Source organism: Urocampus carinirostris, chromosome 11, assembly GCF_059441175.1.
Source record: "Urocampus carinirostris isolate Australia breed hairy pipefish chromosome 11, RoL_Ucar_1.0, whole genome shotgun sequence".
Lineage (NCBI taxonomy): Eukaryota > Metazoa > Chordata > Actinopteri > Syngnathiformes > Syngnathidae > Urocampus > Urocampus carinirostris.
In genome coordinates, this window is record NC_142359.1 from 34,154,882 (window position 1) to 34,170,475 (window position 15,594).

The 15,594-nt window shown below is 39.8% G+C and overlaps 1 protein-coding gene across 1 annotated transcript in view; it reads right to left on the minus strand.

The window, feature by feature from the left end:
- Positions 1 to 3,721: 3,721 nt before the first annotated feature.
- The window catches only part of LOC148357151 (insulin receptor substrate 1-B), a 33,793-nt gene continuing 21,920 nt past the window's right edge, over positions 3,722 to 15,594 (minus strand). The window contains exon 4 of the mRNA XM_088347067.1: positions 3,722 to 7,706. Within this exon, the coding sequence (XP_088203193.1) occupies positions 7,699 to 7,706 (8 nt within the window). The 3' untranslated portion in view covers positions 3,722 to 7,698. The remainder of the gene's footprint in view (positions 7,707 to 15,594) is intronic.

The window sequence follows — 15,594 nt, forward strand, 5'->3', positions numbered from 1 at the left end:
ATATCTGTATCCATCTATACTGTTTTTGACAGTTGCAAAATGACAAATGACCGTTTCCCGTAGTATGATTGTGGCAGTAAAAACGGCAAAGTTGCTGATCTATTAAGGGCATGCAAAGGCAAACGTTTCCGCTCTCCTACAAAGAAGGACTTGGCTATTGCTCCTGAAACAAAAAGCTATTTCCGCTCGCTGACAGGCAAGGCAGGCAATCAAGCTTCCCGACCAGGGAGGCATACAGGAAGTCATAAAGACACAAAGACTTCCTGGAAGGTTGCCCTTACGGAGTGTGCGAGTGACAAAGTGTGCGGTGGAGCCCACCGAGTTAGTAAGCAGTAGCGGAGACCAGGTACAGTTGTAACACATTTTGCTTTTTACCTCCCCATGTTATGATCTTTTGGGCTAGTTCTTTCAAACTTTTATACATGGCACCTTAATTTGTCTTTTACAATTAGACATCAATGGTAGAGTGCTAAGTATTTCCAAAAGTCTGACAGTCTTTCAGAAAGATACAGTGTTACAACCATTTCCTGTGTTGAAACACTGCAAGTGGACAGTTGTAACAGTGTGATCATAATCCCCAAAAAGCTTTAGTCAAATCTTAGAAGTGATCTTTATTTATTAGAAATACAGGACAAGAAGAGCATGTAATAGAACAAAATACTTGTGTCATATCTATCCTTTTGTATGGGCAGCCTTGTTAGAGTCTGACAAGAAGTTGTGGTAAATGTATAAGCTAGCGCCTGGGGTGAAGCCTTCACCGGCAAATTGCTTACAATCAAAACACTGTACCCACTTTTGTTCACCATTGCATTTGTCCTTACAGACTAAACAGAAGCTGTCCCTGTACCTATCAGCCATCATTAATCTAACATTTTCTGTCACGGTTGCCCTTAGCCCTCACTTGGGTCCTCTGGTTTGGTGCCAGCTGCTGCTCGTTGCCTGCCCTCCTATTTAAACTCAGTGCTCTCATTCACTCCTTGTCAGTCCGTCAACGAACATCTGAACTTGCAAGACTTGTATTTTGATTCTGTCCGGTATCCTGCTTGTGTATCCAGTATCCGGTATTGATACCGTCTTTTCCGTCCTGTCCAGTATTTTGCTCCAGTATCCGGTATTGATCCTGTCTGTACGGTATCTTGCTTGTGTATCCGGTATCGATTCCGTCTGTCCTGCCCTGTCCGGTATCTTGCTCTAGTCTCTAGTATCTGGTATCGATCCCGTCCTGTCTGGTATCCTGCTCGTGTATCCAGTATCGATTCCGTCTGTCCTGCCCTGTCCGGTATCTTTCTCTAGTATCCAGGATCAATCCCGTCTGTCCCGTCCTGTACGGTATCTTGCTCCAGTCTCCGGTATCGATTCCTTGTGTCCTGCATCTTGCTCCAGTATCAATCCTGCCCGGTATCTTGCTGTTGTATCCCGTATCGATCTTGTCTGTTCAGTATCTGCTCATGTATCTGGTATCGATTTTGTCTGCCTCTGGCTTCCTGTTTTCCCACGCCTGTCATCTCTGTCTCACATCTTCCGCCCAGCGATCGCCGAATCACTGCCGTTTGTGTGCACGCGCATGACTGCCCCATTCCCGTAAAATAAAGCTTGTGTGAAAACGGTACACATCTGGGTCCTCCGTCTGTTTGGGTTCTGACATTTTCTTCATGTGATTGTTGGCCAGCATGAAAACCCCCCACATAGGATTGAAGGCAAAATCGTGGACATTACAACAAGGTACCATAAATGTGTCAATCTTTAGCCTATTTGACATGAAACAAAAAAACATTGAGCAAGAAAAAGTTTGAAATTTTACCAGAAAATTTGTCTTTTGATCATAAAATTGAGTCAATGTTACTCCGAGTCTTCAAACGTCTTGTTAGGTCAAAATTGAAAGGGGAGTATCCTATGTAAAACTGACTTACAATTGGTGAAACTTTCACTGTTAAAACTATCCCTGTGTTACATCTGTACCCGGTCTCCGTTACTCTTAACGCATTTAAGACAGTTTTAGGTCCCTCAACAAACTGAATTGGGGTAGGCCAGCTCTTGAAATGTGAACTCCCAAATGGAGTCAAGCAACGTTTGCAGGTGTCCAACAAAATGTAGTGTTTCTCTAAAAAAAAGGAGCATCCTGTACTAGGAGGCCATTGAAATGGAATTTGGTCTCCTTGTGTTTGGAGTGCCTCTTGCAAAACATAAACGTGGAATTATGCAAGATAAAGTTAACGTAATATGGGATATCTTAACCCAAATGTTGGCTTTCCACTACCCGTCGATTCTAGCAATATTAGCACTAATGCAAATCTTGTCTGGAATGTTCTGATGAATAAACAAAGGCAGTCACCTGTTTCACGGGAGGCCCCGTTCAGTGTCCCCGGGTCATTTGAAGTCCATCAGTTGGGTTCAGCTTGCAGCTTCGGGAGGGATGACAGTGCATTACCATAAAAACCAACGACAGCCATGCCTGTTCGCCGGCAATTTGCATACTCTTGCCACCAAAGTGTAATGTGGGTAATGCAATAACGGACAGTCTACCAATTACTGTAGTCTTGATTCCAGGAAAACGACTCATTAATACTTCTTTTTAAGAAATCCAAACATTTACATATCATCATTGTTTCAAGGGAGCACAACTAATGTACTTGAGTGCAGTGTTGGGAGTAACGTGTTACAACGGAACTCGTACCTGGAAAGCAAGAACTTTTCTCGCTATCTGGTACTGTAAAGTGTTAAAAAAAAAAAAAAAAAAAAAAAACTCAACTGTTGAAACAACCTAGTGCGTTACTCTGCTCCTATTAAAATCCAGATATTTCATAACCGTTTTCTGTTCTTTGACGGATTCTCCTTTACTCACAACGTGACATTCAACCCAGAAATACGACAGCAACATGATTTTGATTGCGGGTGATATATAGCTACAAGATACAACTGCATACAGTTATGGGGACGCCGTTTCAAGCAGAGAGTATGGGAATGTGTAACTTCTCCCTACTGATATTCTCCCTTTATATATATGTATATATATTATATATATATATATTCACATCTAAGCATTTACAATGATAAAATACTGAAATCACAGGGTCAGTTGTTACTCGCAAGTTTGGTTGTGAGTCACTAGTAGCAGCACTTGGCGAGAGGGCATGGCTTATACAGGAACAACAAAATCAATAGGGCAAAGAGCACAGAATCTATGTAAAAGACAGCTAAATTTGGGTCTTTTTATTTGTAAAATATTTATTGTAATACACCACGCCTCGAGAAAAAAAAATTCTTACACTTAACCCAGAAATGGAGATCTTTGAGTGGTTTGAAGACAAAATAGATCTGGAGTGTCTCGGCTGTGTTAGCTTGAAAGCTCTCAAGATTGCACAGGCCAAGAAAGATGAATGGTTTACCACTCTAACAGGTTGGTGTGCACATCTTCTTCAATTTCTTTAATTATGTGGCTATCTTGAGCAGTTTTAGGGGGTGTGGTTTCAATGTAAGTATATGCGGTAATTTGTAGGTAGTTATTTACTTTCAGAGTAACACACTACTGCGGCGTGTCAGTAATCTGGAGGTTACACGATTACCTTTTAAATGAAGTAACTATTCACCGGAACTAATACCTTTTTTTCACTAACCGCCCAACACTGCTTGAATGTTACATTAATGTGCCATTGTTCGTATACTTGTTTTCTTGATTTAATCAGTATTTTCTGAAGTCACAAAAGAAAACCATGAGACAATATGTTGTTTGAAGCCTTTAGTCTCGTTTTTGTTTGTGTTTCTCAAGCAACAAACCAACAGCAGAAGTTACACTTTCTTCCCACTTAAAATTGCGAGACTTTTGTAAAAGACGGATTAAGTGAACATTCAGTGAGCAGGATTGTCAAGGGCAGATGGACCAAATGCAAATACTGTAGTTGCCGGCCGCTTCGAAATCATGTTAAAAGAGGGTTATGCATTCTCCCAAAACAAAATCATATCAGTCGTATTTGTTAGGGTGGTTTGGCTTCAGATCGCAGTTGTTGAAGTACTTCTGGTGTTGCACATCTTAGTATTGCTATCACTGTCAACTACACATTTTATTTTTCAATGAGCTTAACAGAATTAATTGAAAATACATTTTAACCAACATACTTTTTACAGTTTGAGGGGCTTATATAGGGTTGGGAACATATGTCTCGCAAGCCAAAAATGGCCTTTCTTATCTGGTTCAGAGATCAAAATTGAACTGAGGCTCATTTCTCTATGGGGTTCCTAAGTTGGGTGTAAGACCCTGGTTTTGGTACATGCAAAACCAAAGAAACACTGAGATTAGAGTATATATAGGGCACATTCTCAACTACTTTACAGTCAAGGTGCCACACCAACATACCCCGTTTTGGTAGCAGGTCGCAAAATCTTTTTAAACGGAACCTCATTAAACTACGGTATGTATGTTCGCTGTTGAGATACTTGATAAAAACCCATAAAACAAACTAAACACCTCAAAAAACCCAGCAAACCACACATAACTTGATTTGGTGAGCGGCAGAGGTGGGCGGATCTCTGCAACCAGCACTCCTTTTGCTCTCGCTCAGCGCTGTCTGTGCTGTAGGTAAATACAATATCCTTCTCGTTTGCAGTATTTGCTTCGTACAAAATAACTTTGCTTGTACCTTGTTCTAAAACCATTGTTTAGGACGAAAATGGCAGTCAAAACGAGCCTCAATCGTCTTCATTAACTTCGGGACGGAGATACATTTTAAGTGGTATATGTATATTGATATGGAACACAGGTTCTGGCAATATTATTAATAGATTTGATCAAATGAAATTAATGAAATTGTGCTGAAGAATTTGCTTTTACCTGGAGAGCATGTATGGCGGTTTTATTGATTTTGACTTAAAATAAATGGGTGGATCTCTCACTCTCAAACAAAATAAATCTATATATTCTTGCTTTTATGGCTCTTTGGGTGAAAACGATTCCCAACTCCTAGGCTACCAGAATCCATTATTTTTTTTTGGTTGTAATCTGGGTGACACTGCTTACCCATGGCTTGGTGACAGCAAAATATCTTGTTTGCCAGCCGCTGTGACCTCATGGAACTACTTTGGTAGCTGCTACTACAGGGACCATCGCAAACTGCACATGCAAATCTGCTCCCAATCAAGTTCAGTTAAAAAAAAAATTGCAGACAAGCATATAAAAGCGATTTGCGACCATGAGGACGATGTCTGTGGTGTCTTTCTTCATGCATTTCTCAACTGTGTAATTGAGGTTACAACATCAAGTTGTCACAACAACAACTGGAACCCAAAAGTGTCACAAGAACTGTGAATCCAGATAGTAACCAGTCCTTCCATATTGCTGGCAAAAGCCACGCATGCAAGAGTGTATGGTCCAGTTTTGGCACAAGTGTCTCCTCATCAGCTCCCTGATAGATCCCTTTGTGTACAAGTTACAGTAATAACATCCAAACAGGTGCCGTAGAACAAGGGCGAACCGTGATGCATATTGTCAGCTGAAAAAAAAAATAGGCACTTTTCACAGAGATAACAGGTTAACATTAGCGCAGCTTCTCTCAAAACCCTTTTGCAGAGCCCCAAGTTAATAATACACGTTTATTCGCCTGAGAAGAAAAACATTGAGTTGCCGTGCAGTTCAAAATATAACATTTACCTCTCATACACGATAAAAAAATACTCTACCTCCCCAAAACAACTCGTTTACCTAAAAAGATCAAACAATTCAAAAGCCTAAGACACGTTTTAAAACAAATTGCACATTTAAGAGTGGGACGCATAGTTTGAGGTGTCTTCAGAGTTTAAAATTAAATATTTTCTCTATTAAATATGTGTTAACAAATGCCCAACTGAATTCGAAGAGCCTATCTGCTTTTATCTTACGTTTATCAGGCCTGTTCGGGACAGAATACACACCCAGAAAGATGCAAAAGGTGTTTTTTCGAACACGTCTAAGTTTCCATGTACTCGCATGCAAATCATGAGTTACTCTGCCGCCTTCTCCCGGCGTAAAGTCATGATTGCAGCCTTAAATGTACAATACCCCACCTTTAAACACCGTCACATTCACACCTTTGCACAAAAAGTAAAACTTAAAGGGACAGTGTGTAATATTTGTTGCCTCCCGTTGGCACAAAAAACTTTTCAGTTAAAAAAAACAGATTTTAATACTAGTTAGAATATTATAGAAATGTTAATTTCTATAAAAAAATATAGGTGGAGACATTTGTATTTCTCTTACATAGAGGAATTCATACCTTAAGTCCGCCCCATGTTTGCCTGGCGTCTTTCTGTGGCACTGCTTTTTGTTTGCATGAGACAACAGTGCCATCAAGTGGTCACATACTACACACTAGGACTTAAAAAGAAAAAAAAAACAAATCCCTTTCACGCTCCACCATGCAAATAACACAAGCACACCCCCATTAAAACAAACACTCAACCTAGAATTCAAACCAATTACTCCCCTCAATTTTGCTCCATGCATGTTCACAACAAATTATATCCCATTCGTCCACAAAGCATAGATGGAAGTCTAAGGGCCACAATCCTCTTTAACAAACATGGGTAGGGAAAATGAAAATGCTGCAAAGGCGAGCAACGAGGTTGCGACGCTGATCGCCAGGAACTCTTACGGAGGGTGGATATATTAAAGAGAGCCAAGCTGAATAGTTAGCCCTCACCCATTTTCCGCTTACCAAATCTGGTTTGCTTTCTGAAAAGGTTGAACACCCTTGTCTTAAGGGAATCGTTCACTTGCCCTCATCAAAGATGTGGACGGGGGGGAGAAACATAAACAAGACCAAGTGGGTAGGTCAAAGTGGAAGTATTGGGATTGGGCCCAAAACTCTGACTCACGCATCTCTGAAAAAAACTTGAAACACTCAAATCTTTTTTTTCTTTTAAATACTTGAAAGTACCACTTACACTGGGCAAAAACAAGTCACACACACACACACACACACACACACACACACACATCAAAAACGCTCACCAAGAACCACTCAAAGACATCAAACAATTTCACACTTGAGTTGGGAAAGTTTTAGAAAACGCAGAAATTACATGCCTGGCTTTTGGATTTACAAGGAGCTTTTAAAATAGTATTTGGGAAAATTTTGTTGTGTATAAGGGGTTTTTAAAGATCTTTTTTTGTGCATGGGAGGCGTAAGTAAGGGTTCTTTGAGAGGTAAACGGAATATTTGGCTTCAAAGCAACTAGTTTTGGGCTCCTGGTCAACTGTTGGGTGAGCGGTTGCTTTTCTTCTGTTGTTGCTTGTTGGCAAACGGCTCCATTTGTTCAGAGAAAAATAGATGCTGATAAATAGCCCTGAATAGTTTGTACGAGTTGCTAGCCACTGCAATTAAAAAAAGCCATAAACGTTCACTCACAGAGGAGCATAAATTCTAAAATCCGACATAGGCACTTTTTTTTGCTTAATTTCCACATCTGCAAAGATTTACTTGTCCCGTACACATCATTCTAATCCTTAAGATGTGAGTTGCTTTTTTGTGGAAGAACTTGAAGTCCTCCTGGGTTTGGCTCCCACTCGCGTGTTTTCTGAGAACGACATCCGTTGCTCAGCGCAACCGACCAAATAGAAAAAAAGAGAGAGAAGAAGGTGGGGGAAAAAAATAACGCAGCTTCTCTCCGGAGAAGTGTCTGAGACTCGAGCGCTACCAGGTAGTTCCTCCAAGGACGACGCAGCTGGCGTCAGCACTCTGCAGACACAGAACAGAAAAGTTGATAAGGTTCAGTCACTTGGTGAAGTTTGACTGTCAACCACTTGGCAGTTTCACATATATTTTTTAGCATGTGAAAGAAGGGCAAAAAAAACCCCCCAAAGATTTGAGCACAGCCTTGTAAGTTTCTGCTTTTATCCGATAAAATCCTGCCATTTTTACAGGTTCCGAAAGAGTCATTAAAAGCTTTATTTTGAATGTCATTCGAGGAGCAATTGTAGTTTTGATAACCAGTTAATATAGATTAGAGGTCGAGCGATTATAGGCACCGATCTTCGTGAATTTGACAGATATCAGTACCCGCATTTTAATGTATTTGACCAGCCGATTCTTTAGGGTCAGATGAAATGATCTGCATTTATATAGCGCTTTTCAAGTCAATGACTTCCCAAAGTGCTTTACATTGTGCTTCACATTTCCCAATAGCGACCGTGATCTGTGCAGCCATGTAAGGCGCTAACCTGCTTATTGGGGGTTCAGTGTCTTACCCAAGGATACTTCAACAAGCCGGGATTCGAACTGGAATCCCTTAATCCTAAAACGATCGCTCTACCTCCTGAGCTACTGCCGCCCGATACAGCCGAGCCTCTCTTTCCATCTATCCCTCTCCCAAGAGCCAAAAAGAGATCCGCAGGTTCAAGAGCGTTCTCCATTTTTGCCCCGGTGCTGTGGAATTGTCTTCCCCGTGATTCCATCTGCAACCTCAGTAGAAATGTTTAAATCTAAACTTAAAACACACTTCTATTCTGTAGCACATGAATAACCTATATTTTATGTTGACAATATCTGTGTATTATTTGCCCTCATGTAGGTTTTAGATCAGGGGATGGTGTCATAATCGTCTGTGGTTTGCAATAATCTGTGGTCTAAGCAGTCCTTTGAGACTCTTTGTGATTAAGGGTTATACATATAAACATGACTTGACCTGCCTTCTATCCCACACGCTACCCTCCCCACGCTTTCTGATTGATAAGCGGCTGGGGGCAGAGCCACTAAGGCAGGAAGAAAAACATTATAGCGGAATAAACAGTGGCAGTTCTGCTAACTCCTGAGTCCCAACATGGCAGTGAGTCAAGACCGCTGATAATATTGAGATTTTAAAAAGTCTGTTAAAAGTGTGTGTGTGTGATCAAGAAATGGCATACAAAGTGTAATTAAATTGTTTTAGGGAAGCACATTCAGGTTGAAACTGATATATTAGCTCTTATCATAACATTAGTTCGTCAATCAAGTGTGTGTTTGTGATTGAGAGAGAGCATAAAAAGCCGTCCTAAGTAAAAGGCTGACTGATTTGCTGTTACCATAACATTATTTCTTCATCTGGCTCTAACACAGGAGTCTCAGACTTTTCAATTCGCCAGCTCCGTTGACATTTGGATGCACTTTTTGCTTATAAGTTAATTTATGTCATGTTGGTTGTATAGACATCTTTATTAATGAATTGTTTAAAAAAAAAAAAAAAAAAAACAGCTATCTAAGTTTTTATGTACCCTTATAGGAGTTGCTGGTAAGCCCAATTTTAATTCCTAGTTTTTGCTTCATTTGAAAGATTACTCATGTAAGTTTTGATAAAATCTCATTTATCTACAGTAAAAGGTTTCAGAGAGCTATTCAAGTTATATTTGTATTCATAACAAATATTCTGTTTCTTTTTTTCATTATTAAAAATGTCTTACGTAATTTTTTAAGCTTTCACAGCAAGTGCATATCGGCTTGATATATCGGTTATCAGCCTCCTCTTGCTAGTGATAATCGGTATTGGTATCTGCCCTAAAAATCCCATATCTGTCAATCATTAATACAGATTGACCGAAAAGCAGTAAGTATGTTGCATTTTTATGCTTTCCATGGCTCTCTATACATGTAATATTCGCCTTACGACCAGGATTGGTTTCAACCAACTAGTTGCAAATCCATCTGCATCTAGATTGCTGTGCCGCCTGGCTGCATAAATTGTCAAACGCCTTGCCAGGCTTCTACACACTGCAGTGCCAGACAGTGAATTTAAAAAATGAACCTCTCTTTGCCGTGGTCATAAATATATGTGCACGTAACTCGAGCATGTTATTAGTCGGATGTTACATGTATTTGCTGAGTTTACTTTAAAAATGTGAAACAATCTAAATCATACATTTTGTGTGAAAGATTATTGTGTTTAACATTTTTTCCCCCAACTACTTTCCCGTAATCGAAACTGTCATTATGAAAATATTTGCACACAAACGTTTCGAAGTGTTTTTCTTTGACAACCACCAGTTTCAAACCACAATACTGAGATAGTGATAAATAAATATCTTGGTGTATATGCTGTGCTCCTTGTCTATCAGGACAAACAAAAAAAAACACTTGGCAGGAGAACACAGTGACCCGGAACTACATGAAGAGTGCTGGTAAACATGGCAAGCAAACACACTGAGAGGGGTAAAATGAAATGTAAAGGAAAGAGCGAAGGCACCTGACGCTTGTTTGTTTTAACAATCAGGTCATCACTGTAGCAAATGAGTGTGACCCAACTGAAATTCATGCTGATGTGAAAAAAACCCCGATCTGCATAAGCAGTTGTACTTTAGATTATATAATGCTTTTTGTTGGCATTAAAAAAACAGACTAGAGAGGAGGGACATTTACCATATTTTCCGGAATGTAAGTCGCACCGGAGTATACGTCGTATAATTTAGTAAGGAAATGACATATATAAGTAGCACCTGGAGTCGAAGGCGCAATTTTGGGGGATATTTGAGAAAATCCAACAGAGAAAAACATACGTCATTTTGGAAGGCAATTAAAAAAAAAAAAAAAAAAAAAAAAAAAAAAAGAATTGTGCTGCCAATGGATGCACTCAACTCCGTACCATAGAGTCCAGGAAAGCTGGAATAACCTTTCATTAGCTTCTAATAATTTCATCATTTAATCTTGTTGATAGCTTGAGTAGCTCGAGTCCCTAACGGTGCCTTCAATTATTTCAATGTTTTTTTTATAAATAAGGCTGCGCCTCGTTGTCATTCCCTTGATTTACAAAGAAATCTTGTAAAACGGTCTTCTCTCAGGGTTGCTAGAACTGTTTTACGGTTTTGACTTACCACGTAGCAAGTGACCATACACTATATGATCACTTAAGTAGCTATCAAAACTACATGAAACATTTCTTTTAACTGTGTTTTTTATTTTTTTTAGCCCAGACTGGCGAGTGATTATATATGGTGATGTGTGTAGCCCATATATGATTAATTTTTTACCCGGATTTGCAAAAAAAAAAAAAAAAAAAGTTTTTTTTTCCAATGAGTTTTAAATAAAATATAATTTTTTTTAAAGCAGTTGTTTTTAACTTGTATAATTGTTGCTTTTTTTAAAAAATAAATCGTTGTTTTTTTAATATCAAAAAGCCTTTTCCCAGTTTCATATTTTTTAATTAATTTTCCCATAACAGCACGTGCTGACGTTGACATTGCCTTAACACGGACATTGACCCAACCAATATGGCAGCCACGCTATAGCGCCAACTTCTATCTTGTGTGTGTATATTATCTGTGGGCATCCCGCTCAAAGGTTTTGTATCCATGGTCGTGTGATGCAAAATTTCCCTAAAACAACACACTACAACAATTGGAAAATGTATTTCAGCGTAACAAGCTTTATTGTAGAGCACATGACAGTTTTCAATACATGTGATATTCGGAAGATTACCCTTTTAAATTGCTGGTTAATGGCAATTAAAGTCAAGTCAAATCATGTTTATTTGTATAGCCCTTAATCACAAAGAGTCTCTAAGGGCTGCACAGACCACAGATTATTGCAAACCACAGACTATTTTGACACCATCCCCTGATCTAAAACCGACATGAGGGCAAATAATACTCAGATATTGTAAACATAAAATATAGGTTATTCATATGCTATAGAATAGAAGTGTGTTTTAAGCTTAGATTTAAACATTTCCACTTAGGTTGCAGCAATTCCTTTACTGAACATTTCCATCGATTGGTAAGACTTTAACTTTGCCATAGCAAAGTTACTCTGACATCAACAGCGAGTTAGAGACCGACTGTAACTCAAAGCTCCAACATAGTGCTGCGTTTTCGAAAACGGGGAAATCTGGATTTTCCGACCATCAAATTGCATTTATCGATCAGGAATCAATAAAGTCAGAAAAAACTATAATAAATTTACGAAACGAAGTTCCATACTTTTGTTAGAGCTAATAACTGTACAATAAGTAAACTTACACAGATAAGACAGGGAAAACGTAAGATGTTCGAGAGTTAAATTTAAATATTGCAGACAAAATGTAAGAGCTTTTTGTGCCTTCATCGGCGGTAATGACACTTAAGAGTTTTTCAAGTTTCTATGACCTTGGAAAAACCCTGTTGCAGTTTTGTAGCAGTTTAGAGCCAAGGATGTAATCTCACATTGTCAATGACAAAAGTAGTGGAAAATACCCAATGATGAGAATAAAGTGCATTTTGCGAAATCCCAAACGACTTTTCATATGGAAGAATTGGCCAAGTATTGTCGGAACAATTCCTTTCATCCATTGAGGACGCCACTTGCACTTTGTCGCTGGCTCAGGAAGCAATCATCTTGTGGCGGCGTGCCCAAACTATTTCTTTTCAGCCCGCCCTCTCGCTAGCACACCTCGCACAAACGCTCGTAAACGCCACACACGTGCTCCTTGTACGAGAGCCACGCTAATCAGCTTGGCGCTGAGCGGGAACGGAGCGAGAATCTTTTCAGACGCCCCCCGATCGCCGGTGGTCGTTTTGGCCAAGATTGGTGGAGGCCTGGGAAAAAAAGGCGTGAGTGTGGAAATAGGGAGAAGAGTCCCGCCTCCACAGCCCTCACCCCCTTTCTCTCCCTTCAATGCACTCAGTCACCTCAGCTGCTGCTGCACACAAAGCTTTTGCGGTGCCGGTGCGCACAGTCTGCGCTGTGTGGCCGAGATGGCGCTCGGGCCGCAGCTAGCACTGGGTTTGCAAACACAAATCTCAAATTGCACACTCGTCTACTTGTTGCGACTGCTAACGAAATGTAAAAACGATTGCACAGAAAGATTAGCAAGAGTAAAACAACGAGCTGCAAGTCCTCACTCCGTAAAAGGCCAAATGGTAGTGCAATTTTCAGCCTTTGTCTCAACTCAACTGATGCTGCATGAGTCACAACATTTCAATGCATTCATTAAGCCATTTTGCAACATCGTTTGGAGCTGTGTTTCTCAATTATTTTCTGCCTCGGGAGAAGAAATGTTCACGAGTCCCCACAATATCGATTTTTTTTCCTTTAGGTGAGCACATTGGTGGGGCAAAACATCAATTGCTCGATTCTGGTGGTAACGCGTACCTCAGTCCATGCCAAATCTACGCATTTCGGCACATTTTCGCTGAAAAAAAACCCACTCAAGCGTCTTATCAGCTGGATTGGGTTATGATGTCATTAATCGACAGCTTAATTTATTTGGCTTTGTGCTGTCTGCTTCCAACATTTTTAACATAGCAAACACACCTGTCTTTGCTCGTGAGGTGTTTCGTACACGTCGAAAAACTTTCTCGTCTTAGTTTTCCAGGAGACTTTTGTTTGATTCTTTATCCCATCTCTCTTCACCGAGCTCCGCATCTGTGTTAAATATCATTTTCATGGGGTCACTTGAGGCTCTGTTACACTCCCTGTCCTATACTCCATACCCAATGCATAAACTCTGTGCTTAATGCACTGCGTGGAGGCTAAATATAAACATTGCCACTGAGAACGCCACCGCGCCATAGTGGAGTAGAGGTTCACTTTGTTCTGGGAAAGTAAAAAAAGAAAAAGAAAAAGTTCTCCGAAGTAAAATTTGCCTGCCCCGTTATTTGAGAATCACTGATTTGGAGCCACAGAAGGCAAATCAAATCTGGCACTAGGAAAATGCGCTCTCAATTAACAAACTAGAATCAGTTTTTTGAACGGCTTATCCTTACTAGGGTGGCGGGTCAAACTAACAGTAAATAGGAAAAATCATACAAATGCAAAGAATTAAAAAACATTCTAACTACAAATATTGTCTATTTAGCATTTTTTACAAAATGCAATAATTAACGAGAGGTCGCTTTTAAGTGGGGTCGTTTGAGGTGTCCTTAAACTTGCAAGTCATATATTTTCTCTATTAAGTACGTATCAACAATACAAAACTAGTGCAGACTTTGAGCAAAGCTGTTCGGCCCGCAGAACAGATTAGGTAGGAGGAAAGGGGTGGATGGAGAGTGACTATGGTCAGTGGTTTGTTAATGTAGCATCATAATGGTGAAAGAAAAGGCCTGTTTCAAGTAAAGTCCAAACGCCAACCCAAACCTCAAAAGAAATGCACGTTCTTGCACTGAAACAGAGGCTGCAAAGCTAACACAAGCCAAAACATGTGTCAGGTGATAAAAAAAGTTCACAATTCCGTACAGCACCTTTAAAGCTTCCAAAAAGCTAGCCATACGCTGCAAAAAAGTGGCTATCATGAGCGAACAGGTAAAAAAAGGGTTGCTTTGCTTTTTTTCGGAAATCATTGTTTATCTTCTTTGCATAAACATAATTACAAAGCTCTAGCGCAGCTGTCGGGAACCTATGGCTTGCGAGGCCATGTATGGCTCTTTTCATGCGTATATCTGGCTCAGAGGTGAAATAGAACATGCACTATTATTTACCGTGTTGATACATGCAGAACCGATCGTGGCATGTGTGAAGCTGAGTGACACTGATTAGCCTTAGGTCTCGGTTTAGTATATATATAGAGCACAGTTTTGACAAAAGTTTTCAGTCAAGGTGTCAGACCAACAGACCCCCGTTTTGGCTGTAAATCACTCAATAATCCTTTTATATGGAAGTTCATTAAACAATCTACGTTCATTGTTTGGATACTTTATGATAAAAAGGCACAGAACACACTGTAAACACCCAAAAGCACTAAAAAAAACCCGGAGAGCAATTTAGTTAGGTGAAGGTTAGACTATACACAAAGCGGACACATCGATTTTCCTTGCCAAGCGCCGTCTGCACTGATGGTAAATACATTAGTACCCTCATTTGCAATATTTTGTAACATTTTTACTAAACAACTTTGCTTTCACCTTGTTTTGAAACCATTATTTAGGGCAAAAATTACCTCAACAATAAGTAACTGCAGGAGGGAAACAAATTATAAGTGGTATATTTATATTGTTATGGGACACATGCTCTGTCATTTTTATTATTTCATAGATTTGATCAAATCATCAAATGTCACACAGGGAAATAATATGCGTTGAATTTTGTCCTTTATATATATATATATATATATATATATATATATATATATATGGTGTGGTTCTCTCTCTTAAAAAAAGACAACAAAACAAAATAGTTTTGCTTTTATGGCTCCTTGGGTCAAAAAGGTTCCTGACCCCTGCTCTGGCGTGAATAATAATTCAAGATTGAATTTAACTCTTGTAACCATGAGGCCTTTTTGTCTGAGTCAGCACTATTGTTTTGTTTCCTGGGTAAGTGTGTTACTACACTCCTCCTTTCCAATGTTGTTGCAATGGAAAATGCCCGAAGACACGTGTTTGCCTATGACGGTCACATGCTGACATCACAGATTGGTGCAAATGACAAATGGCATCCATTCTTAAGGAGGGCTGGGCCTGATTGACAAGGGATCAAAGTTGAAGCCAAGCGCCACAATTCCAACAATACAAAAGAGGAATGTGCAACTACATCCCCCCCCAACACCCCCCCCCCCCCCCCCCCCCCAAAAAAAAGAGGTCGCAACTTTTTCATAGAAACGTTTTCCACTTAAGTTGCTCTTTTTCATTACATGTATAAAAACAAGAGGTCTGTGGAGACGACCACAAGCATGTTCAGGCTGGTTGTGCCT